We start from the raw sequence: 27638 nt of genomic DNA, 5'->3' as shown, positions 1-27638 counted from the left end.
CTTTTTCATGGTTCTTATGCTGTAGAAATATCATTTGCTTTTAAACCAATAAATTGCTATATAAATATACAATGGTGTGAAATCGTAATCACATAGTTATTTAGGCCGCATTCACTTCTGCGGCAAGCTGATCCGGCTGCCTGAGCCGACATAAATGGTGGATGTTGGCAGGACCAAAAACCGTTGCATGCAGGCAGTAAAGCTGGAAAGCGGCCTGATCATGCTGAATCCAATTATAGTCAATAGGGATCTGGCAGTGATCTGTAAAATCCAGCAATGAGAGATCCAGTGAACTCCAGCAGGCTGTTCTCTGCCGGAACATCCTGACAGAAAAACGTCTAAGGGTACTTTCCCACTTGCGTTGTTTGATTCCGGCAGGCAGTATCCTGATCAGTCAGAAAAATGCATTGCAATACCGGATCCGTTTTTCCGGTGTCATCCAGCAAAACGGATTCGGTATTTTTTTTTTTCACATTTTTAAAGGTCGGAAATCCGTCAATGCGGCAATTTGAATGCCGGATCCAGCACTAATACATTCCAATGGGAAAAAATGCTGGATCCGGCATTCAGGCAAGTGTTCAGTTTATTTGGCTGGAGATAAAACCGCAGCATGCTGCGGTATTATCTCTGTCCTGAAAAGTCAAAAAGACTGAACTGGACGGATTGCTCTCCATTCAGAATGCATTAGGATAAAACTGATCAGTTCTTTTCCAGTATAGAGCACCTAGGACAGAACTCAATGCCGGAAAAGAAAAACGCTAGTGTGAAAGTACCCTAATTTGTCAAAGTTACTTGTTCATTACGCATTAAGTAAGGAAACTATAGCATACAATTCATGATAAAACAACGTGTGACGTTTTTCAAACACTTTTTGCCAGAGAAGAGATTGAGGATGATGGCGCTAAGAATAGTGAAGCTTCACAGTACTATGCTCATACAGCTGTGAAGTCTCACTATTCTTAGCGCCATCATCCTCAATCTCATTTCTTCTCTGGCAAATAGTGTCTGTAAAAGGTCACTACTTGACTGAAACGTCAAATGTTGTTTTGCCACAAATTATAATAAATCTACTGAATTTCGTATCAGCTTTAGGGTGCTCTAGTCTTCTTACTCGCATGAAAAGGGTTGGCAACCTTCCCTGAAGTACCCAGTTTGGAATAAACAGACTGCCATATAAATCTGAATACATGTTTATCACTATGGAGTTTGACGTTCTTTCACATTATTTTTTCATTAGTATTTACTCAATTCACATGGGGATAACCAATCCCAGTCCCGCATGGTGGGGTAGCCGCTACATCCAGGCAGGGAATGCATGTAGAGATGACCGTATACGTATGCAGCTCTATTCATTCACCTCTATGGGAGCTAAGAAAACAACAGGGCAAGCATCTAAATGTCTAAGGCGAGAATATGCCTTTAAAGGGGTTGTCCCATCACAAACAATGGGGTTATATTGCTAGGATATGCCCCCATTGTCTGATAGGTGCCGGTTCTACCTCCAGGACCCGCACATACGCCGAGAAAGGAGTGGGGAGAGCGGTGGCTGGAGGACCCTGGGTTTCTCGGGTTCTGGCCACCGCCAAGCGCTCTCCCATGCAAGTGAATGGGAGTGGACCACGCTTGCACGACCGCCGCTCCCATTAATTTCTATGGGTCGATGGAAATAGCCGAGACATCGCTCGGCTATTTTCAGCGGCCCCATAGAAATGAATGGAGGGCAGCTGCGCACGTGCAGTGCGCCCTCAACCACCTTTCCCCGTTCCATTCTTGATGTAGGTGTGGGTCCCAGAGATGGGACCCGCACCTATCAGACAATGCGGGCATATGCTAGCGATATGCCCCCATTGTCTGTGATGGGAATACACCTTTAACAAAAAAAAAAAGCAAAATACTGACCAAACCTCTACCAATTGATATGGCCCTGCCAAACCTTCAGACAAACATATGCAACTTTATGCTTATAAAGTCCGCTAAGCGGTATACAGTTGACTACATTTTAAATGCAATTGACTGTGCAGAATCCCAATGTGTTTTCCAGTCAGTCTAATGCCAAAAAAGTAAGTCTTGGTGAACATGGTCAGGTTTTTTGAACGGACCGCACTTGGACGGTGTCTGTTCTGCCCCAAGACCCAGTCATTTGGAGGAGTCTTGTGGGGAAAATTGGAGGTGGATGATGTGTGCTGTGATTTCCCCTGTACAAACAGATGGTCCATGCAGAAAATCGCACATGCAAACTGGTCCACTGATTCTAATGGGTCAGAATTCCGTCTGGGTGTTCTCCGTTCTACACAGCACCTGGACATGAACATCGCCTACGTCAATGAGCCCTTTGGGCACTGTAAAAAGATTAGTAAGCCTTGTGTAACATGTAGATGTAGCAAAGATGCTGAAGTGTCCATTATATATACAGGTGAAACTGTAAATATCATGCAAAAGTTCATTTATTTCAGTGATGCAGCTTAAAATTAGAATTTTGTGAAAAGGTTCAATATTCTATGCTCAAAGTGTCAGACTCTAGTCAGCTAATTAATCCATACCCCCTGAGCAAAGGGTACCTCAAAATTGAGACTTTGGGGTTTCATAAGATATAAGCCATAATCATCCAAATTATAACAAATAAAGGCTTGAAATATCTCGCTTTGCATGTAATGAGTCTATCTCATATGTTAGTTTCACCTTTTAAGTTGCATTACTGAAACAAATTAACTTTGCACGATATTCTAATTTTTCGAGTTTCACTGGTATGTATAGTTTGAATTGCTCCTTTATACCTAAACCTAACCAAACATCCAGTGAGCTGTGATGCTGCATATGTAAGATTCAGCCAGCAACAATTTGCTTGCAATGGTGTCTTCAATGCATCTTCACAGACATCTTATAAAGGTCATACAAGTTATCGATGCAATGACTGAGCTGCATACAACTGCCCTTCTACGAACAAACGCAGAAGTGTAGGAAACTGCTTACAAGGAAACATTTAAGGTCAAATGAAGATGAACGGAAATTGTCAGCCTGTAATAAGAGTTATTTACCTGTCAGCTGACACTGACTGATCTTGTGTTCTGTGATATCACTCAGCGACTCAAACACCTGAAGGCAACTGTCACAGCTGTGAGCGGCTTCTTCCTCTAGTTCTTCCCCCTCCTCTTGCCTTTTCTTGCAATCTGTCGCTTCACCATCTTCAGATTTATCGTCTAGTTTACAGTTGGGATCTGAAAAACAAGAAAGGTTGGACCTATGAAACATCAGAAGCATCTCAACAGCCAATATATAGCTGTTAGGGATGAGCGAATCAACTTCGGATGAAAAATCCGAAGTCGATTTGGATAAAACGTTGTTCTAATACTGTACGGAGCAGGAGCTCCGTACGGTATTAGAATGTATTGGCTCCAATGAGCCGAAGTTATTGCTTTCCGATTTCGGGAAATGTTTTTTTACAGTACAAATTTCTTTATGAAGCAATAACTTCGGCTCATCGGAGCCAATACATTCTAATACTGTACTGAGCTCCTGCTCCTTACAGTATTAGAACAAAGTTTAATGTGAATCAACGTTGGATGTTTCATCCGAAGTCGATTCGCTCATCTCTAATAGCTGTACATTGCTCAAATCACACACAAAAATAAAACTGTAACCTGTATGAAAATACACCATACAGATGTAACAGAGCTTGGGGAGATTTGACAAACCCGTTATTGATATGGACGTAAATCTAATGAATTATAGTTTAGTGAGTTATCATGATGCACAAAAGAAAGTTAATTGACAAATTCAGCCCTGCTACATCAGTATTTTTAAGGAATTGAGATGGCATAATTTTATCTTGAGTGCTCTGTATATACTAAGTTATTGTAATGCACAGATGAGTACGGTACATTTGTAACATATGTACCCCTTCTATTTACCTATACTGAGTGTGACTCTAAAGGTTAGGGGGCAAATTCTTTTATCAGTTCAATAGGGATAAATAACGTACATAAAATCATTTCTGTAAGTCGCTGGATCAATGGAAAGATAGTGGTGGTAATACAGTTGTCTAAATAAGGGGGCTGAATTAAAGAGGAGCTGTCACCTCTCCTGACATCTGTTTAAGTAACTACTTGCCTTCCCCATGTAATAACAATTCTGGAGTGTCTTTTCTTGTAAAATTTTGTTTATTTGGAGTGTCTTTTCTTATGACTCTATGTTGTATCATTCCTTCACTATTCCTGCCAGCAGTCTGCAGTAGAGTTACTACTGGGTGTTACCAGTAGTGGGCGTGTCTGACTCTGTCCAATCAGTGCTGCTGTTGTCAGACTGTGCAGGGACACTCCCCCATCTGTTAACACCCAGCTGTACCCTTACTGCAGGCTGCTAGCAAGTCATTCATAAACTTCTAGTAGAAATAATAGAGGAATGGCACAATATAGAGTCATAAGAATGGATGCTCCAGAATTTCCGTTACATGGGGAATGCATGTAGTTACTAAGACAGACATGACAGGAGAGGTGACAGATCCGCGTTAAATTAAATACACTGCAGCCATTCCCATAACAGCAAAATAACAAATATATACGTCTGGCATAGGATTGATACATCTATGGCTAGCTCTAGTATTAAGTCTCTACTTGGGGAGTATTTAGATAGTGTGGCTTATTGTGGTTAAAACCACATCAGAGATGCACAGGAAAATACATGTGTTTTGGTGTGAACTGTGAATTTGATGTGGTTGCGGTTTTTACAGGAGAAACATATTAAATAAATGTGTTAAACCTGTGGAAACTACAACCCCATGAACAAATGCACCAATCATTTTCCCAATGTGGCTTTGATGTGATTTTAAATAAGACCTGTCATCATTCTTGAAAAGGTCCATTTTAGTAAGCACTGTAGTCCCCATGAATCAGTTCTGGGGAATCTCTTATAAATCTGTGTTGTACAATTTCTCTGTTATTCCTACTAGAAATGTACGAATACATTGATAACTGACTGTTACCAGTCGGGGGGGGGGGGGGGGGGGCGGGGATTGTAGAGACTGCACAATCTGAAACTGTCCAATCGGTGCTGCCAATCTCCGTGTGTAGGGACACACCCTTTGACAAGCAATAGTGATATCCAGTTGTCAATATATTCATTTCCAGGGAAAAAAAGCACAGAGTACAGTTATAAGAAAAGATGCTCCAGAACTGCTACTTCATAGGGACATATCACAGGAGGTAATAGGCCCTCCTTACCCGCATCCAACTGCACAGAGTTGGTAAAATGCCAGTCTACTTTAATCAATGTAAATATCGTTTTCACAAATCAATTTCATTTACACATGTAAAACCAGTGGCGTACATACAGGGGTCGCAGGGGTCGCACTTGCGACCAGGCCGGGGCCCGCCCCCCAGTGTTGAGTTTCCCTGCTGCCAGCCCTACCCTCCCTTGAGTCTCCTCCCCCTAAGTCTCCTCCCCGGCCGCCTGTGGACCCGCCCTGCAGTAGTGCTGTGCCTGTATAACCCGGGTGGCCGGCCCGGGGCCCGCCCCCCCAGTGTTGTTTTCTTGCTACCAGCCCTACCCTCCCTTGAGTCTCCTCCCCCTGAGCAGTGGCTACCTACCATATAGGCAGACAGGGCCCCGAAGTGGAGGAGAGGCCCCGCCCCCTAATTGCTCCTATTTATCTTTCTAAAGCTAAAGGACCTTTGATGATGTCATCAGAGGTCCTGTAAGGGAACTGCACAGTGTAAAGTGTAGTTCCCAGGTTAGAACAGTGCATCTGCCAGGACCTGTGATGACATCATATTCAACATCACAGGTCCTGCAGAATCTAGCAAAGGAACTGCACCAAAAATGGTGTAGTTCCTAGGTTTCAAAGGTATATCTGCCAGGACCTGTGATGACATCATCCCAGGTCCTTCAACCCCTAACAGCAAGTATTAGAAGTTCACAATCAGCTCTGCGTTAATTCATACAGACTGGACTGGAGTGGTAAGAGGAGGTCCTCCACTTTTCATCATTTACCCCCCCTCCATGCCCTGTTTTTACTCATTGCTCACTCATATATAATACTTCAGACAGTTAGGCTACTTTCACACCTGCGTTCGATCGGATCCGTTCTGAACGGATCCGCTCCTATAATGCAGACGTTTGCATCCGTTCAGAACGGATCCGTCTGCATTATAACTTAGAAAATTTTTCTAAGTGTGAAAGCAGCCTGAGCGGATCCGTTCAGACTTTACATTGAAAGTCAATGGGGGACGGATCCGCTTGAAGATTGAGCCATATGGTGTCATCTTCAAGCGGATCCGTCCCCATTGACTTACATTGTAAGTCGGAACGGATCCGCTCGCCTCCGCACAGCCAGGCGGACACCCGAACGCTGCAAGCAGCGTTCAGGTGTCCGCTCACTGAGCGGAGCGGAGGCTGAGCGCTGGCAGACGGATGCATTCTCAGTGGATCCGCCTCCACTGAGAATGCATTAGGGCCAGACGGCTGCGTTCAGGGCCGCTTGTGAGCCCCTTCAAACGGAGCTCACGAGCGGACACCTGAACGCAGGTGTGAAAGTAGCCTTACAGTGACCACTACCTCATATACCTCACACACACAGTGACCATAATGTATAACTGACCACATATATCTGTAAACACTGCAGCTACAGTATTATACCTTCTATGTCTCACATCAATACACTGCTGTGTGTGTGTTTGTGTGTATATATATATACACACATACACACACACACTGCATATATTACACAGTATTATACATGCAATATGTACAGATATATAGTATATACCGCAGTGCACTGATATGTGAGGTACAAGGTATAATAGATGCTGTGTGTAGAGATATCAGTACACTGCTGTATATACTATATATGTGAGGTACGAGGTATAATAGATGCCATGTGTACAGATATATAGTATATACAGCAGTGTACTGATATGTGAGGTATGAGGTATAATAGATGCTGTGTGTACAGATATCAGTACACTGCTGTATATACTATATATGTGAGGTATGAGGTATAATAGATGCAGTGTGTACAGATATATAGTATATACAGCGGTGTACTGATATGTGAGGTACGAGGTGTCAATACACTGCTGTATTTACTATATACCTGTACACACTGCATCTATTATACCTCACATATTACACTACTGTATATACTGTATACACTGCATATTTTATACCCCGTACCTCACATATCAGTACACTGCTGTATATACTATATACCTGTACACACTGCATATATTATACCCTGTACCTCACATATCAGAACACTAGGGAATATACTATATACCTGTACACACTGCATATATTATACCGCGTTCCTCATATGACTGTACACCGCTGTATATAATATACATCTGTACACACTGCATCTATTATACCTCTTTTGTGTGCCAGGGCTGTTTTGTAATCCCAATCCGGCCCTGATGGCATAAATTATAAAACGCAGCAGCAAGAATAGTTCATGGAACAAAGGGAGGGGCTATTAAAGGGGAATGGGGGCCCAATTTAGATTCCTGCTATGGGCCCCAGTGATTTTTATGTACGCTCCTGCCCCTGAGTCTCCTCCCCGGCCGGCAGTGCGGCGTGCCGGACATGACGTTGAGATGCAGGGACAGGGAGAAGGCGCCGGAAAAGAAAGGGAGAGGGAGAGCGCTGCGCAAAGAAGCCGGTCCGGCTTTCAGAGTGAGGTCTGATGGGGGCTGAGAGTTGGGCAATGTATGTAAAGTTATGACCGGTGACTTGTGCTATGAAGTAATGGTTTTTTTTCTGTTGTCTTGGGGTGCAGCTCTTTTGTGTAGGCACTTCTATTGAGCTTCTAGTATATGCTTGGATGTAGCAGAGCTGGTTTTGTCATGCATTTCTTTTGCCTTCATATGGTAAAATACTTCATTGGCCTATCAATGGCTTTATAACTAACTCTGCTATATTTCTGTAGCCTACAACCTCTGACTGCCCAGTTGAAACTACTACACCCAACATGTTCTGGCAGTAATAGTAAATGGATAATGGTGCAATTCTGAGCTACTAGTCTATATAATACATATGTAGCCTACATATTTATTATATAGACTAGTAGCTCAGAATTGCACCAATATCCATTTACTATTACTGCCAGAACATGTTGGGTGTAGTAGTTTCAACTGGGCAGCCAGAGGTTGTAGGCTACAGAAATATAGCAGAGTTAGTTATAAAGCCATTGATAGGCCAATGAAGTATTTTACCATATGAAGGCAAAAGAAATGCATGACAAAACCAGCACTGCTACATAATGTAGCAGAGCTGGTTTTACGTGGGAATACCGTGGGTTATACCGAATATCATCCTCTTGTATATAGTAATATACAGTATATATATATATATATATATATACACATACACACACACACACACATGCATACACACGCGGCAGCGGGTTTGGGGGGGGCGGGGCCCATGGATCAGTTTTGCACCGGGGCCCCGTGGATTGTGTGTACGCCACTGTGTAAAACTGTAACGCTCCAAAACCAAGAGGCCCAAGTGTAGCAATATAGAAACTTTAAAATATCCTGTAAATGGGGAGTATTTAAAAAAGTGTCATTGCAAATGTAAACATTTTTTACTTTGAAGCAAACTTATAGTGTTTTAATTCCAAAAGGCAATGATTTTCTATACGATTCTTAGTGGTTTGAAGATGGTTCTTCTAATAAAAGTTTAGTATTTGCATGGGTATCCTTAGAGATATCAATTTACTCGGCACTGTTCAGTGCACTGCCCTGTCCCTCTTTAGTGTACCCTCTCTTAACGTAGATGTCCATGGTCCGGTAAAAATTGATATACATATCCATAGCCGTGATACATATCCAAACACACATAAAATGGAGAAACTCTTAAAGGGAACCTGTCACCTTAAAAATGCATCTACACACGCCAACAGTACCTCATAGTAGGTGACAGGTTCCCTTTAAAATCTTTAATTCTAAAGTCCACCTACGAAGCTGAATCATACTTGCTCCTACAAAGTCCAGTTGTCTTGACTATTTAGCACATAAAACACTGTAAAAAAGATGTGTGTTAAAAATGAAAGGCTTCAACTTGTACAAATCAAAAGCTAACAAGCCTGTGTTATCATATAGAGATTGGAATATCAGCATCTTAATATAAGCATTTCTGCTAACAAGACTCACCACATCCTTATTGACAAAACAAAACTTTACTATTACCAATATCAGTGTTTGATTTGATGTGTTCAAAGGGAAATGTGAGTTAGGCCTCATGCACACGACCGTTGTGTGCATCCGTGGCCGTTGTGCCGTTTTCCGTTTTTTTTCACGGACCCATTGACTTTCAATGGGTCCGTGGAAAAATCGGAAAATGCACCGTTTGGCAGCCGCATCCGTGATCCGTTTTTCCTGGCCGTGAAAAAAATATGACCTGTCCTATTTTTTTCACGGCCAACGGTTCACGGACCCATTCAAGTCAATGGGTCCGTGAAAAAACACGGATGCACACAAGATTGTCATCCGCGTCCGTGATCCGTGTCCGTGATCCGTGTCCGTTTTTTCCTATCATTTCAATGGCAAACTTGACTTAGATTTTTTTTTCATTTTTCATGTCCGTGGATCCTCCAAAAATCAAGGAAGACCCACGGACGAAAAAACGGTCACGGATCACGAACCTACGGACTACGTTTTTGCGGACCTTCAAAAAAAACGGTCGTGTGCATGAGGCCTTAAAGGGACTCTCCAGGCTTCCTTTACCAAGACCTATTTCCTTTAGTTTATGTATGGCCATTACCTGATTTTCTATTTCCGTCAGTTTATTAGTCTGTATTAATATTCTACCCTTCACAAAACACTAATGTCACGTGAATGTGTGCTGGACAATATACAGCAGCCAATCACAAGAGGCGGGGACAACGACAAAGCTCAAACCAATAATCAGACAGGAGGTGTGTCTCAGACTACTGCAGACTCCCTGTACACACTGTAGCTAAGTTGTAGTCGCATATCACAGCTCTGTAGTCAGCCCTCGTCTACAAAGCAGACAGGAACAAATGTTGAGGCGTTCACTTTAATATCTAATTATGAATACAGCCACATGGAAAGTGATGGTTGGCTGGCTCTGTTCTCTTACCTTCACAAAAAAAAAAAAAAAGAAAAGAACAAGAGACATGATTTTTAAGATATCAAAGGGGTTGTCTCATCTTAATATTTATGGTTTATCACTAGGATATGCCACAATGCCTAATAGGTGCAGGTCCCACCTCTGGGGCTCGCTCCTATGTCCAGTACAGGACCCCCAAAATGAACAGAAAGCAACCACGCATGTGCAACCACCCTCTGTTTACCTCTATGAGAGTTCAGAAAATAGCCACGTGATAGCAGCCCCATAGTGATAGCAGTCCCATAGTGATGAAGAGCACACAGCACATGCGCAGTGTGCTCTCCTTCACTTTGGGAGGCTCAGTTTCAGAGGAGATCTGCCCCTATCTGAGGCTACTTTCACACTTGTGTTTACATTTTCCGGTATTGAGATCCGTCATAGGGTCTCAATACTGGAGAAAAACGCTTCCATTTTGTCCCCGTTCATTGTCAATGGGGACAAAACGTAACTGAACAGAACAGAATGCTCCAAAATGCATTCTGTTGGTTTGGTTGCGTTCCCATACTGGAGACAAAACCACAGAAGCTGCAATTTTCTTTCCGTCATGGGATGCGTAGCAAATCTGGCATGACACACAATACAAGTCAATGGAGACAGATCCGTTTTTTCAGACACAATTGCTATGTCAAAGATAATACAACCGGATCCGTTCATAACGGATGCAGATGGTTTTATTATCAGTAACGGAATAGTTTTTGCTGAACCCTGCCGGATCCTGCAAAAACACTAGTGTGAAAGTGGCCTGACATTGATTGCATAGCCTAGTGCTATGCCACCAATGCATGGGATGAGCTGACCCCTTCAAGCAGTGGAGTTTTCTGTGGAACCACACATGCTCATGGCTTCAAAGGGAATAAACCCACATTTGGCATCAGTAAAGGCCCCTTTCAGACGAGCAAATTTTGCGCGCAATTCGTGATGTGAATGCATTGCGCCTGCACTGAATCCAGACCCATTCATTTCAATGGGTCTGTGTACATGAGCGTTGTTTTTCACGCATCACTTGTGCGTTGCGTGAAAATCGCAGCATTTCTATATTCTGCGTTTTTTATGCAACGCAGGCCCCATAAAAGTGAATGGGGCTGCGTGAAAAATGTATCGCATCCGGAAGCAAGTGCGGATGTAATGCATTTTTCACTGATGGTTGCTAAGAGATGTTTGTAAACATTCAGTTTTCTATCACGCACGTGAAAAATGTATCAATGCGCATTTCACCCGCGCGATAAAAACTGAACAACTGAACGCAATCGCAAACAAACCTGACTGAACTTGCTTGCAAAATGGTGCAAGTTTTCCTGGACGCATCCGGACCTAATCCGTATCGTTCGTGTGCAAGAGGCCTAATGGTAAATCGCACAACTTGGGGTGTGAAAGACAGCACAGCAAAGCTTCATGGTTAAGGGTTAAGTGTAAGCAACATAGTTACACTTTTCAATCCCACAAAAGCTAAACCTCAACATTTAAGAATCAAATATAGTAAAAGAAATGTTTCATTGGCAGAGCCAAGATCACTAAAAGAATGATTAAAGGACCGAAATGCATTGACAGAGAAAATAAACCAGAAACATGGAACCCACAGCAAACATCATCCAATAATAAAAATAGGCCATATATGGCACATCAAATAACTTGTTTCAAACCTAGAAAAACGTGTCCATGCGAGCTACAACCCTTTAATAAGAAACAGATGGAAGGGAATTGCTTTGACAGGGGAACAGCTTGTGCAGCGCGCCGTCATTGGTGAGAAACCAATTGAAAGGTTTTGATAAATAAGACTGAACCGTTCGTTCTTCTTTGTTTGCATTGGTCAATACAAATAAAGATTTTGGCAATTACTGATAAGTACGAATGAGTCAAGGTTGTACTAAACCCATTGCAGAGGCAAGAAAAACCAATGCAATCGATTCTCAGAAGGTCACTTTCTCTGGATTCAACCCATTCTTCTTTTCTTGCTTCTAAGAAGTCAATGTCCCTACTGCACATCAATTGCTTGTCTCAAAGCCGCAATTTACATTTACATTAATAGGATTTAGCATTTACATTCTTTCATGCCAAAATACTCAGAAAACTATAAGACAGAGAAATCGACGCAGAAGTAGAAATTGATTCATCTTAAGACTGCTGTAAACTAAATGCAAAAGAAGTAAAAAAATTAATCCTGCCGTGGTTATAACTGGGTTAATTCCGCTCCGTGCACATATTGGTAATAGTGCAAGAAAACGTTTTCACATAAAATACAAAGTACAACTCATCATTTATATGGGATTAATTATTTGATTATTTTTGCATGCTGTACTAGAATTATTGTTACTATTATTATGTTAAACCAGGTTTTTAAAGGGAACCTGTCACCGGGATTTTGGGTATAGAGCTGAGGACATGGGTTGCTAGATGGGCGCTAGCACATCCGCAATATCCAGTCCCCATAGCTCTGTGTGCTTTTATTGTGTAAAAAATAAATAAATAAAAATGATTTGATACATATGCAAATTAACCTGAGACCAGTCCTGTACGTGAGATGAGTCAGGGACAGGACTCATCTCAGGTTAATTTGCATATGTATCAAATTGTTTTTGTACACAATAAAAGCACACAGAGCTATGGGGACTGGGTATTGCGGATGTGCTAGTGGCCATCTAGCAACCCATGTCCTCAGCTCTATACCCAAAATCCCGGTGACAGGTTCCCTTTAAAGACATTTATACTTATTAATCCTTTTTAATAATGAATATAGTAGTATAGTACAGTATAGCAATAGCGTATAAGAAAAAAAATGAATTTTGCAAATAGTCTCTAGCCGTCTACAGCTCCAATACAGACCTATGTTTCTCCATGGCTACAGACAAACCTTGTGTGTGGTCTGTTTCTCCAGAAGAATATATGGCTCAGGCCCCTTTCAGACCAGCGAGTTCCACGCTCCGGACTCGCAGCGTGAGTATGCAGCAGCACCCATCCTGACGGGGTCGCATAGCATTATACTGATTTATGCATAATGCTGTCAGTGTGATACAATACATTCCAGTATTCTAAGCATCATAAATCACTATAATGCTATGCGACCCAGTCAGTGCTGGGAGGTCAGGTGGGAGCTGCCGCATACTCATGCTGCGAGTCCGGAAGGTGGAACTCACTTGTCCGAAAGGGGCCTCACAAAGCTGTATCATAGCTGTCTGACTGAGCCTCCCAGCAGTGTCCAGGACAGAAAATCAGAATTCAAGCTTGCAACACGGACATAAGCAATGCCTTATGGACCTCATTGACATATTATGGGGTTTGTTGGGTTCCATCATCAAAAAAATGGTGCTGCATGCTGAGATACTTTTTTCCAGCAAATATAACAACGTACAACTGCGCTCCTGAACAGAGCCTCCAACACAGATGGGAACAATTCTGCATCTGCATTGTGTTGAGATTTTGCTGAAGTTGTGACTGTGATTCCCTAGAACAGTTTATTATTTTTTTTAAAACTCACTGTAATTGCAGAAAAATTGTAGCAATGTATTTTACATACATGCAGCCTTTAGGATAAAGTAATGATGTGTCGGTCTGGTTCACCATTACTGCCATAGGTGCTTGCTCCCTAAACCAAGCATCGCCTTTAAGTCTGTTCATATAGCATATGGAAGGGGCAATGCTATAGATTCAATAGGGATCCCTTAGAACATAACCTTCTTTTACAAAAGCAAGAACACTTACGTCATTACTACGTGTGACTTAGAGGAGAAAATGGTAGTTTAACTGTAGTTTTATTTCTCTCCTCTCACAGATATGGGTCACAGGTTTTCCCACCTGACACCGGCACAACACAATGTAGTGTTTTGTTCCTTCAACCACGGTGCTTGATTGAAGGGGGGAAAACTATATGCAGCTGCCTAGCAGCGGGGGGCAATAAATAATGAAGTGTTGTGAGCACCTGACTTGCCTTGAAATGTCTAAATGTTAAAGCTATGTAGAACTGCCTTGATACTCCAAACACTCAACAGAATCCAACTTTGATAGCAAGAAGTTTATAGAAGCGTGTTAGCCTTTTTTCTCTCTTATGTTTGGGAATTGAAGAGTTGTAATTAAGTCAATGTCATCGGAAAGGGAACTACAATATGGCATTTAAAAGCTGAAAATATCCTCTACAAAGAGTCTACATTGCTTCTCGGCCCCCAACCCCTTTCACCTACGGTATTCACGGCTCTTAAATTATTTCTTTCTGATTAAATTGTAATCTTATTAAAAAACAAGGCCTCGTTCACATTTCTGTTTCTCACAGACGCGTGCTATCCACATTTTCCACAGACAGCACATGTACCCATTGATTTTAGTGTGTTTGTCCACACATCAGTGGTTTTCCACTGACAAATCACGGAGACATACACTACTGTGGCCCATGATGTAGACCTTACATGTCCATTGAGGTCTACGGGTTTGTGAAAAACTACCGATACAGCACGAATGGCATCTGTGTTCTGTCAGTGAACCGTTGATAGGAGTTGTTCTTGAAAACATAATTTTCAGCTGAGCAGGGTCCGTGGAATATGGATGACACACAGAGGCCAAAAAAAGGACACATGGACCAAACATGGATTCTTCGCAGACATCTTAACGGATGGAACCCATTCTCTATATCAGGGGTCAGCAACCTTCGTCACTCTAGCTGCTGTGAAACTACAACTCCCAGCCTGCACTCTTACTCATCTGTTCTTTTAACTCCCATGGAAGTGAAAGAAGGATTCTGGGAGTTGTAGTTTCAGAACAGCTGGAGTGCCAGTAGATGGCCGATTCCTGCTCTATATGGATTCTCTCTTACCCAGCTACAAAGAGCATCCTCCCACGTCTATGTATGACACAACATTAAACACAATGGGGGAGATTTATCAAAGACCAGCATTTTACACTGCTTTTTTATATCCCCTGTGCTGCCGTAGGTTGCACCTAATTTATGACAAAGTGCACGCCTAGCCACAAATTAGGAATTTCTTATTTCAGTCCATGCACTAGAATGAAATCCATGGCATTTCAGAGCTTGGCGCAAAGGAGGTTAAATATGTCTGGCCTTATAGCCCTGTTTTCTCCATCGCTACACCCCCTTTTCACAAAGTGGAGAGGGCTGCGTAAAAATGCCACTTGCGACATAATCAGTGTCTGCAACTTTTTCCATTAGAAAACTGGTGCAGGGAGATGATAAATCTTCCCCAACTTTTTATTGTTCCAATGTATCCTAAAAGAAAGCTACTTTGCAAAACAGCTTTAATTAACAATCTGGTACTGTTCTTATGTGTCTCCACAGTAACAGACTACAAACTCTGTGCTGCGCGTTTCGGCTCTGCTGCAAGCCTTTCTCAAACCAATGGCATATAACAAAATCAAGCAGTATACATGATTTAAATAGACCGCCACAGCGGAAATGACATCAAGTAGTCATGGTGATTTAGACAAACAAATGGAATGAAAGAAAAAAAGGACAGGAAGGGGAGGGGAAAAAAGGAAAAAGAAAAAAAAGGGAACAAGGTAACAATTTAAATAATCAGATACACGTGAGAAGCGGCCCAACTGCAACAGCATCAATGAAAATAGTAACAATTGTAGATTCCTATGAGATTCTCTAGATCATGGATGTCAAACTCATGGCCCTCCAGATGTTGCAAAACTACAACTCCCATCATTCCCTGATAGCTGTAGTATGCCCAGGCATGATGGGAGTTGTAGTTTTGCAACAGCTGGAGGGCCACGAGTTTGACATCCCTGCTCTAGATAATCATAGTAGCTTGCAATTCAGATGATGCGGTTGGGGAGTTCCTCACGTTTTCTGTAAAAATACAAAAAAACAAAATGTAAACTTAACATACACTTAAAAAGAACGGAAATTTACAGGAAGCTATGGAGATCATACTCCCGGTTTAACCCCATGGGTTCCAGTGTCTGAAGTGTATGAATCCAATAGGATTCACGCTTCTTTAACATTTTCAATCGATTGCCACCTCTTCGAGGTTGTTGTACCTGCTCAATAATTTGAAAGCGCAGTTGCGCAATATTGTGCTTGCAGCGATCAAATTGATGAAATGTCTAGGAGATTTGAGAATAGAGGGTATCCCACTGCACTGCTGGATAGTGAGAGGGGTAAGGTTACCTCCTTGACCCCTAAACAGGAGTCCAGGGGGTTACGTATACCATTTGTTACCAAATTCCATCCATGGGTTAACAAGTGTCGTTTTATTTTCTCTAAACATTGGAATATTTTGTCCAGAGCTTATCCTTCTATTGAGGAATTTAAAAGTCCTCCATTATTGTGTTACAAACGTAACAAAAACATTCGCGACATGGTAGTGAGGGCAGATGTGGGCAGTGCTCAAACTGAGAAGCGCCAGAAGACTTTATCTACTCCTAGAAAGGGCACATTCCCTTGCCTAGGGTGTATACACTGTTCAAGTGTAATCAAAGGGGAATATTTCACACATCCCCACACAGGCAAGCGCTTTCCAGTTCGAGGCCTCTTCACATGTAATAGCAGTTTCATCATATATTTACTCAAGTGCCCTTGTGGATTGTTATATATAGGTGAAACATCCATGCGAATGAAGGATCGCTTCTCCAAGCACAAGTCCACCATCAGAAAAAATAATTTACTTTTACCGGTCCCCTACCATTTTGATCGCTGCAAGCACAATATTGCGCAACTGCGCTTTCAAATTATTATGCAGGTACAACAACCTCGACGAGGTGGCAATCGATTGAAAATGTTAAAGAAGCGTGAATCCTATTGGATTCATACACTTCAGACACTGGAACCCATGGGGTTAAACCGGGAGTATGATCTCCATAGCTTCCTGTAAATTTCCGTTCTTTTTAAGTGTATGTTAAGTTTACATTTTGTTTTTTTGTATTTTTACAGAAAACGTGAGGAACTCCCCAACCGCATCATCTGAATTGCAAGCTACTATGATTATCTAGAGAATCTCATAGGAATCTACAATTGTTACTATTTTCATTGATGCTGTTGAAGTTGGGCCGCTTCTCACGTGTATCTGATTATCTAAATTGTTACCTTGTTCCCTTTTTTCTTTTTCCTTTTTTCCCCTCCCCTTCCTGTCCTTTTTTTCTTTCATTCCATTTGTTTGTCTAAATCACCATGACTACTTGATGTCATTTCCGCTGTGGCGGTCTATTTAAATCATGTATACTGCTTGATTTTGTTATATGCCATTGGTTTGAGAAAGGCTCGCAGCAGAGCCGAAACGCGCGTCACTGAATATTTGATGTGTGGCGAATAAAGAGCGAAAAAAAATTCTGAAGAAAAAGTGAGTGCCGGTCTTTTCTTTTGCTTGTACCTGGACTTCGGCCCTGGACTCGTGCACCACGCCTACAAACGGAGTGCCGGCTGACCCTCGTTGAAACATTACAAACTCTGTGCTGTCTGATCCCTCTCAGACCTGTGATAGGTTTGTAATAAGTCGGGGGCAGATGCAATGCAGTGGAGTGCAGGATCAGCTACATGGAGTATGTTTGCTGTGAAGACACAGGCCTCCGTAGGAGCTTTGGGCACAAACAGTAGGTCATTTTTCATTAAGACTACAAATTTCTTCTTTTTCGATGCACTAGAACATTGGTAGCAGAGGTGATTCTTATTAGACCTGCAAAAAATTACCACACACTTATACAACTGGCACCTTTTTTCATAATACAGTTTGCTGGTATAATAGATCATGCTTTCTCATTAGTTACTGATTATTAGGGGTTGTCTCACTTTAGCAAATGGCATTTATCATGCAGATAAAGTTAATACTAGGCACTTACTAATGTATTGTTATTACCCATATTGCCTCCTTTGCTGGCTGGATTCATTTTCCATCACATTATACACTTCTTGTTTCCATGGTTACCACCCTGCAATCCAGCATCCATGGCCGTGCTTGCACACTATAGAAAAAAAGTGCTGGCCTCTCTGTTGGCCAGGACCATGGAAGCGCACATAGGCTGGTGCATTTTCCTATAGTGTGCAAGCATGGCCACTGCTGCTAGATTGCCGGGTGGTCGTAACCATGGAAACAAGCAGTGTATAATGTGATAAAAAAATTAATCCAGCCAGCAAAGGAGGCAATATGGACAATCACTATACCCTAGTAAGTGTTTTGCATGAACTTTATCCACATGATAAATACCACTTGCTGAAGTGAGACAACCCCTTTAACTATTCAATGAACATATTTACTAATGAGCAAAGTTATAAAAAATGGATTTGGCTACTTTGCCGAATTTCACAAAGAAATTTGATTTTTGACTTACACAGTGGCGTTGATGTCACTCCACGTGAAATTTCGCACGGTATCTTCAATCAAGATGGCCACAATGGCCTTTCTGTGAGCAAATGGATGAGGTTATCAGTTTTGGTGGGTTTTTGTACGCCATTTCAGGAAAAATGTATTTGTTACCACGAAGTGCAAGGAAATTTGGCTTTGCGGCAAATCAAATTTTTTTCATAAAATTCGGATTGAAGTCAATATGTTTGGCTTCTTTGCTCAACACTAAATATATTCAATTTCAATATTGTCTTGGCTCTTTCTACATTGTGTTAGCAGTGTGTATCCAATGTTTCCCATCACCTATAGGTGCCCATATAAAAGAATGTAAACCGTGTGGCATAAGTTTTATTTTCTGGATGCCTCTGTACGGAATAACACATTCTGCACCCAAGCACTCTGATACCTTTAGGTCGTCCGGTTTTCTCCCACACTATAACACTATAAAAAATATATTTCCTTTTGGTTAATTGGCTTACTATGAAACTGACCTCAGAGTATGCATCAAAAATAGGGTAATTAGATAGTGAGCCCCACTGAGGACAAAGACAATCTCTGTACAGCGCTGAATTTGTTGGCAACATATTTTAAACACATGCAATACAAATGTCCTGTATTTTAATACTAATGTAATGAAAGCTAAAAAAATGCAATAGTTTTTTTTTATCTAACCCAAATATAAAATGTGGTCACTTTTTATGTAAATAAGGACGACAGATGCTTCCAGAGCAAGAAGTATTGCATACCAACACAGATTTGTTTTCAGACTCTCCTACATAGAGGTTACACTTAAAGTCAAGGAAGTTAATTGAGGTCACACAAATGAAGCATATGGGAGGCAAAGAAGAAGCACCAACTGAGTGCTGAGCTGGCCAACCACAGATGCTTTTTGAAGTCACTAAGTATGTTTGAGGTAGGAAAAATATCAAGAAGGACCAAGGGCAGACAGAAAAACGGATACAGATAAAAAGGGGTTAGAAAGAGAGAAGTAGTGAGAGACGGTGGAATACAGTCAGAAAGATTCTCGGCATTTGGTATGTGGTGGTGGCTCCTAATAATGTTGAGGTCTAAGGAGCTTAATCACTTTTTGGTACAGTATATTACCAGGATAAGCCATAACAATATGATCTGTGGGAGTCTGACTACTGGTGATACATTGGCGTATTCCCTGCACAGTAGTGCTCCTTCTGTAAAGAGAACTACAACACAGCCCAAGTCATGTGTCGCTGTGCAGGGCATAAGTGTGAAGGAGTAGTAGTGCTCAACCAGCGCTGCTTCACTTTTATTCAGATCCAATGGGGGTTATAACCAGTTGAGCACCTCTTATCAGTAAGTCATATACCATCACTTAGTATTGTGAAAATAAAAACATTAAAGTCTATGGACGCCACTGAGGTCATATTTTATATTATTGCATTCTACTCATTTTGGGGTAAAAAACATTTTTTCAACTGGTCTTTAAAAAAAAAAGAGATTTCAAAGTTTTTCTTCTACAGCTTTCATTTTCAGACTCAACTTCACACTGGATCTATAAGGGAACTGTTCTATCAGCTCGAACTGTAGCCCTTATCTCTGAACTCCTGACTCATAAAGACTTATTATAGCTAAATTCCTATCAGTTTGAAATAAATGTAGCTAAAATAAGTGTTTATGAGCTGTCAGGGGATAAGGGTTACAGATCAAGCAAACGGAGCTGGTCTCGGAAAGATTTAGTGTGAAGCAGAGAGCCTGCTAGTCTGCAAATGCACTGAAAATGAAGGGTGTAGAAGAAAAAATAGAAAACTTTAAAAAAAACTATTGAAAAAATTGATTTCAGGGGTGCTAGATAACCTTTGTTTTATTTCTAGGAGTCATATTTATTCTCTAAATCTTTGCAGAAAAATATATGACTCCTAGGAGTCCAGAGGCTGTTATATACCAGCTTTCTGAGCATATTTGATTCGGTTAGACCTGAATAAAAAAAAATTGAAAATTTGCTGAATCAGAAACAAAATTAATTTTAAGAATTTTGCTCATCTCTGCGTCACAGTTTTTTTTTTCCTCATGGCCCTTCACGCAAAAATGATGGAAAAACTAAAAGCAATGATTCAATGGTGAAAAAGAAAAGTTTTCCTCACCATCTTTTTTTATATTGAAAAAATAGAAAATACTTGTGTGAATGCTCAAAAAAAGCCCATCAGTACAAAAAAATGACATGACTATTTATTTATTTGCTTCATATGTATACATAGTTAGATCTCTAACAATTTGGATAATAAGCCGAGGGGTTAACTAATCTCTCTCCAACTATTTCTGTATGGAAAATGGCTGGCAGAAAAATCCCCAGTAAACTGAGAAGTCATGTGGCTATAATTATTAACAGGCGAGGAATATTTTTTTTTCTTCAGCTCCATGGTGAAGTGAGCCTCTGTCGTGGTCTGTTCCCAACAGTGTCCATCGCAAAACAACTGCCTCATTAAACCTCTGCAGCAAGATTAATATGCCGTAGCTCCACTACATTTATAACTTGCTACTCTATAAAAAGCACATTTAATCATGAGAGCCAGACCTGAGATACAAAAGTACAACTATAAAAACTTCTGGCAGAAGAACGCTCACCTCTCCACGAACTGTTCTAATACGCTGCATAAAATGTCTACTTTTTCCCTTTTTCTTAAATGTATAGACATCTCATCTCTTTACTTTCAAATCTGACTCCAGGCAACAACGGAAAAAAAATTCCACCCATTACATACTGGGGACTTTTTAAGTCATAACCAGGCAGGAAACCTCAGAAATGGCAGAAACTAGACATTGTACAAAGTAAAGAAACAATCCTCGAAATATTTAAAACCACAACACAGCCATTTTAGGAAATTTTATTGTCTAGTTTAAGCCGGTCTTCATCACATTTAGTCGATATGACACTGATTAAATTTGGATGCATAACTATGCTGTTGCCGGGGGAAATTTGTTCTAAGGCCTATTAAGTTGCAGATTATTTTCCAAGCTAAAGATGGAAAAACAAACTTCCTATGGCAGCGGCATACACTACATTTCTTTCTTACATACCTGGTACCAATGGGTTTGATATTTTCGTCTAGAACTGCACAACTCTTTTCATGGGCTGTGTCTGTAACAGCAGTTCATACCCACTCACATCAATAAGAATGAGCTGCCATATGAATACCAGTCCAATATGAAAACAGGCCAAGCCCGAGAGTGGCACTGTTTCTGAAAAAATTTTTAAAAAATTCTAGCCTCGGACAACCCTTTTAACTTGAATTCTACAGGATGATTAGCTCTATCTTTACTGCTTCTTTTGCAGCATACTTCATTTCCTGGCCTGCAAATCTGGCAGACTGCACCACGCATTTCTAAACTAGTCCAGCAGCAAATTTTTTCTACTCTGTGTGATCTCAAGCCTAAGGCCATTCACATCACATTTTCCATACAGTCGAAGCCTCCAAGAAGCAAAATTTAAGCTATACAATCACATACCGTAAGTCTATTTTCATTGCAAAAAAAAAAACTACATACTGTATATTCTAATATTTACATTCCTTCTATATTGAACGGCATAGCAGCTTACATCAGGACCCACTCACATGGGATGATACACAGAGCAAAGATTTGGAAGGGACTGTTAGTTCCTCATCATCGCCTGCTTGTTAGCTGCATTTACATGTACTACTGTAAGGAGATGCAGGATGGTTACCACAACCGCTCGTCTCCATACAGTCTTATTGTTTGTCCGTAGCAAGCCTCGGTTTACGCCGGGCGATGTGCTGCCAACAAAATTATTTTTTATTTTCCATAAACAATCTGATCACTCGACCAATGAGCGTTTGCTCGTTTGTTGAGAATCAGCAGCACATTTACATGGGGCAGTTATCAGGGGTGAACGTTATCACAAACTTTGGCACCATAATCCACATATGTACCACAAATGGGCCATTGTTTTCTACCACAGTAAAATAAAACAAGACACAAAAGAGAGGTTTACCTGTCAATATATGACAAAATGACATATTTGACTTTTGTAAATTTCACAGTTTTTACAACTTAAACCAAAAACTTAAAAATCATACAAATATATGACAGTACAAATATGTCGAAAGACTGAAGAATATCCATTCCGTTACAAGCATATGATTCACTTATACAATCACTGATACTAGTGCAATGCTCACCATGTCATGCTCCTACTTTCTCTTAAAATGAAAAGTTACATTATAGATATATATATATATGGTGAAATCTGATACTAACATATCATATACAGTGTGATATCGTAATGTCCATGGCTCAAATTTCATATCCATTAGATGTAAAGACATTGCTAAGACTAGTCGCCAGCATCATCAGTGCTTCCCCAGTGAGATCACCTACGTATTTACTTTGGTTGGCTTGCAATGCTTATCATTCATTCACTAGGATGTCTAGCATCTCACCCAGTTTTCAATATATTTTTACTAAAGTATAAATGACCCCAATGAGGCTGAGCTGCAATACCAGATACAACCGTGTGGTGCTAAACCCCTTTAAATAGACTGATGTTTTTATTCAAGCATATGGGCGATGAACATAGCTGCACAGGGGTTCACTCCAATTCTGGATCTTTTTTACGACAATATGCCCGTCATCCCAGAAGGTAGGGAGCGCAGTATGACGACCTCTATAAGTGACAGAGATGATCGAAAACTTAAAGGGTTTCTATCATCAGAATTTCTGTTATGTAGCTGACTGACATTAGCGATGTGCTAATGTCAGCACTATATAACAGTATACTTTATACTGTTGACCCTGCTGCCGTTCTCCTAAAAAACACACTTTTACAATATGCTAATGAGTCTCTAGGTGCTATGAGGGCGTTGATTCAGCACCTAGAGGCTCCGTCTACTAACCATTTATCCCGCCCAGGTCCTCCGTTTAGCCCGCCCCGCTCCTCTTGAGTGACGTCCGAGTTAGCTGGATCGCTGAAGAAATCTCGCGCCTGTGCCGTCCACTTCTGTATTTGGCGCAGGCGCAGTGAGTGAAGGACGCGCTCCTGGCACCGGCTTCCTCACTGTGACGTATTCGGTGCAGGCGCAGTGAGGAAGCCTGCACCAGGAGAGATTCTTCAGCGATCCAGCTAACTCAGACATTACTCAAGAGGAGTGGGGCGGGCTAAACGGAGGACCTGGGCGGGATAAATGGTTAGTAGACGGAGCCTCTAGGTGCTGAATCAATGCCCTCATAGCACCTAGAGGCTCATTAGCATATTTTAAAAGTGTGTTTTTTAGGAAAACGGCGGCAGTGTCAAAAGTATAAAGAACACTTTTATGTACTGCTGACATTAGCACATCGCTAATGTCAGTCAGCTACATAACAGAATTTCTGATGATAGAAACCCTTTAAATTATTGTCTTGAAAAAGATCAAAGCCTTAGTCAAGATTAGGAATCAATCTCTTTGGATTGCTGTGGATTATTTTGTTTACTATCCAGTAACTTATTACCTCTTTTTATATTACTTGTGAATTAGAGATGAGAAAATTTCTTAAAATTCTATTCGGTTTGGCCAAACTGTCTGTTTCGATTCAGGTCTGAATAAGTTCTACCCAAATCGAAAGTGCTCTTGTTTCCTGGAAAAGTCTCTCTTTCATGATTTTCTTGCTTATCTCTAGTGTGAATACTATAATGTTACTTTAAAGGGGTTGTCCAGGATTAAAAAAACATGGCTGCTTTGTTCTCAAAACAGCACCACAGCTGTCCATGGGCTGTGTCTAGTATTGCAGTTCAGCTCCATTGACGTGAATAGGGTTAAGATGTAATACCACATACAACCTGTGGACAGGTGTGATGCTGTTTTTGAGAGAAGTTTTCTAGTTCTGGAGAACCCCTTTAAAGCTTTAATGCTTGGAGCACTGCATCTGACTCCAACCTCAGCATGTGTTGCTAACTTTTTTCAAATTTTACTCAAATAAAATCAATCATGAGGAACACTTCATGAGAGACTAAAAAGAGGAGAAAGTAAGAAACAAATATGCATGCAAAAAATGGCAGTTTTTTCATGCACGAAAAGGAGCATGCGTGACTAGATTTGTAAACTCCACTATACATAAAGAATAAAACACATTGCCTCTGAATAGATTAGAGGACATTTATTAATGCTGGCGCACTGTGTGGCATGCGCCAGGCATATCAACGGGCTGTGTGATCTAAAAACAATGCCAGGCCTTTGCCTTTAAAGATTCTATGCCACCGCCTGTAGGTGATTATTTCTCCTTCACTATAACATTACAATAACTGTACACTGTTCTTAATGTGTAAAGTAGGTGAAATGTTACACAGAGATTCTGTTACTTTACTGAATTTATCATCATGGAACGAAGAAACATACAAGGTGGCATACATCGTAGATTGTAAGCCCTCACGGCAGGGCCCTCTCTCCTTCTGTATCAGTCTGTACCTCGTCTTGTTCATGCTTAGTGCAATTGTCTGCATTATGTATGTGCACCCCTTTTCAGAAGTATAGCGTCATGGAAATAATGGTGCTGTAATAATAAATAATAATAATATGCAAAAAGTGTGCTTATTTCCAGTGAATTCAGTATTGTGCTGTATGTAGAGCTGGCCATGTGCAATAGACTGAAGTCAGCCAGACCTCCTGATTTTGCTTGGGTGTTATAGGGCAGTCCAACAGTCCCTTCTCCCTATTAAAATAAACATTCATGGTTGGTGATGAATTATATAAGGAAATAAAGAAGAGGGACATAGGATACAGGGAAAAAATAAAATGGATTTTGAATCTAGGGACAAGTCGCTTCTTTTGCAATTTTCGGGGGCAGTATTTATAATAAGTGCAGAACCACTTAAAATGTTCTTAAACGTAACTCCATGATAAAGGTTTACTTCACAATACAGTTTGGTTAGGCCCAGCTCACACATCACTTTTTTGGTCGGTTATTTCCATCAGTTATTCTGGGCCAAAACCATAGTGAAGCCTCCTCAGAGATGCGGTATAATGGAAAGATTTGTACCTGTTCGTGTTTTTGACCTGCACCTGGTTTTGGCTCACAAAAACAGATAGAAATAACTGATCAAGTAACTAACTTGTGAACTACCACTTTCTTAGGCTACTTTGATATTAGCAGCAGCCTTGTCCACGCTGCCGCTAGTGCACGCGTGCTGCCGGAGGTCCGCTCCGGCTCCATTGACTATAATGGGGGCGGGCCAGAGGTCCGACGGATAGACGGCCAGAATAAAATTGTCATCGTTTTAGACTACTTTCACACTAGCGTTTCTATCCGTCACAGGGTTTAACACCGTAAAAAAATGCTTCAGTTTGGTCCCAATTCATTGGCAATGGGGACAAAACGTAACTGAACAGAAAGGAATGCTCCAAAATGAATTACATTCGGTTTGGTTGCGCTCCCATACAGGAGAGTAAACCACAGAATGCTGCGGTTTTCTTTCCGTCATGGGATTCGTAGCAAGACGGATCCGTCATGAACCACAATGCAAGTCAATAAGAACCAATCTGTTTTCTCTGACACAATAGAAAACGGATCCGTCCTCTATTGACTTTCAATGGAGTTCATGAAGGATCCGTAATGGGTATGGTAAAGATAATACAACCAGATCCGTTCATAACGGATGCAGATGGTTGTATTATCAGTAACGGAAGCGTTTTTGCTAAACCCAGCAAAAACAGTACCCTTATTCCGGCCGCCTCTCGGCATGTTTGCTGTGCTGCCGCTGGTCCTCTGGCATGCCCCCATTATAGTCAAAGGGGTCGGAGCAGACCTCCGGCGGCACGGTGCACTAGGGGCAGCACGGATGCGGCAGGATGTTCACCCGCCGGAACAGCCTGCCGGACAAGGCTGCCACTAATGTGAAAGTAGCCTTACTCTCTATGAAAGGCCTTAAATGTGCTAACAATAATATTAATAAATGTATAAATAAATGTCTGCTACTAAGGAATATGGGCTATTGCAATGGAAATTGTCTATATAATTTATATAAAAGGGTCTACAGCCAAAAAGTCATTAAAGGCAAACTTGTAAATTTTCTCAATTCTGTAACCAAGAGAAATCAGACTTCTCATGCAGCTTTTGATTTCCCAAAATGAACATTGAAAAAAAAAATCCAAAAGCCATTGCTCAGACTAGCTTGCTATAAATGTTAGCTAACTGCTTCACTACATAAAATTTAATGTACTATCACACAGCTAGAACATGTGAACATCAGTGTTTTTGATCCCAAGAGCACTCCGAACCTTACTTATTGTTACAATTTTCTATGCTTCATATAATAAACAGTGACGAGACAAATGCTCGAGTCTCATACTGCTGTGCATGCTTTCAATTGCTATTAGTTGGAGATGTCTTTGTACATAAGTAAATACAGCATGTGCCTCAACTAGAATATAAAAGATATAAAAGAAAAATAACACACAAGGCTGAATTCACACTACATTTGCAGAGTCACTTTGCTCAATGCGCTGGGAGCTTTCAAAAAAATCTGAAGGCCCATTCACCCGACAGAAGCCAAAAGAGTGTTTTTCGGCCTCAATGGGGCTGTATATGTCAGTATAACTTCTTCAGTTGTACAGAATAATGCAGTCTGCTGTGCTATTTCATACAGAAACATCCTGCAAAAAATGTGTTTTTAACATGGGAACTTATAGGTGCATTTTGACACTTGCTCAGTGAATGGTTGTGCTTACAAGTGAATGAGGCTGCACTCTACTTCCTGTTCTTTGAGAGCATAGACACAATGGACAGGAGGGGACCTGATTGACTTCTATGGGAGAGTTTTCTGGGCATGGTCTGTGACCTGTGCAGAGGTCAGGAGGGAGTAGATAAGCTGTGATATCACAGCTTGTGAATGGTTGATTTAGTCTTATCTGTACAGAGGTGTTACTAATCATTGTAATTCTGCCTGTGATGATAACAGGAAGTCTCAACATATTATCAAGCATATATTGCAAAAAATATTTATATATATATACTTACTCGTGTATTGTGATTGTCAATATTGCCTTCTTTGGTGGCTTAATTCATTTTTCCATCACATTATAGACTGGTCGTATCCTGAGGTTACGACCACCCTACAATCCAGTAGAGGCGGCCATGCAGGCACACTATAAGAAAATGGCTTGTGCAAGCATGGCCATTTCTTAATTGAAACAAACATGGCCACGACGATTAAACAATAGGTCATTTCCTAAGGACACACTCCCTTTAAAGGTCTAAAGTGCCAAA

General features: G+C 41.1%; 1 protein-coding gene across 3 annotated transcripts in view; it reads right to left on the bottom strand.

The window, feature by feature from the left end:
• The window catches only part of ZNF521 (zinc finger protein 521), a 333618-nt gene that overhangs the window by 278868 nt on the left and 27112 nt on the right, over nucleotides 1-27638 (bottom strand). For all 3 annotated transcript variants that reach the window (XM_044294192.1, XM_044294191.1, XM_044294190.1), the window contains one exon: nucleotides 3036-3215. Coding sequence is in view for 2 of the 3 variants with exons in the window: in XM_044294191.1 (XP_044150126.1) it covers nucleotides 3036-3215 (180 nt within the window). In the remaining variant the exon portion in view is untranslated. The remainder of the gene's footprint in view (nucleotides 1-3035; nucleotides 3216-27638) is intronic.

This window comes from Bufo gargarizans, chromosome 5, assembly GCF_014858855.1.
Source record: "Bufo gargarizans isolate SCDJY-AF-19 chromosome 5, ASM1485885v1, whole genome shotgun sequence".
NCBI lineage: Eukaryota > Metazoa > Chordata > Amphibia > Anura > Bufonidae > Bufo > Bufo gargarizans.
Note: the sequence above shows the minus strand (reverse complement) of the source record. Positions and strands in the feature narration are given on the sequence as shown.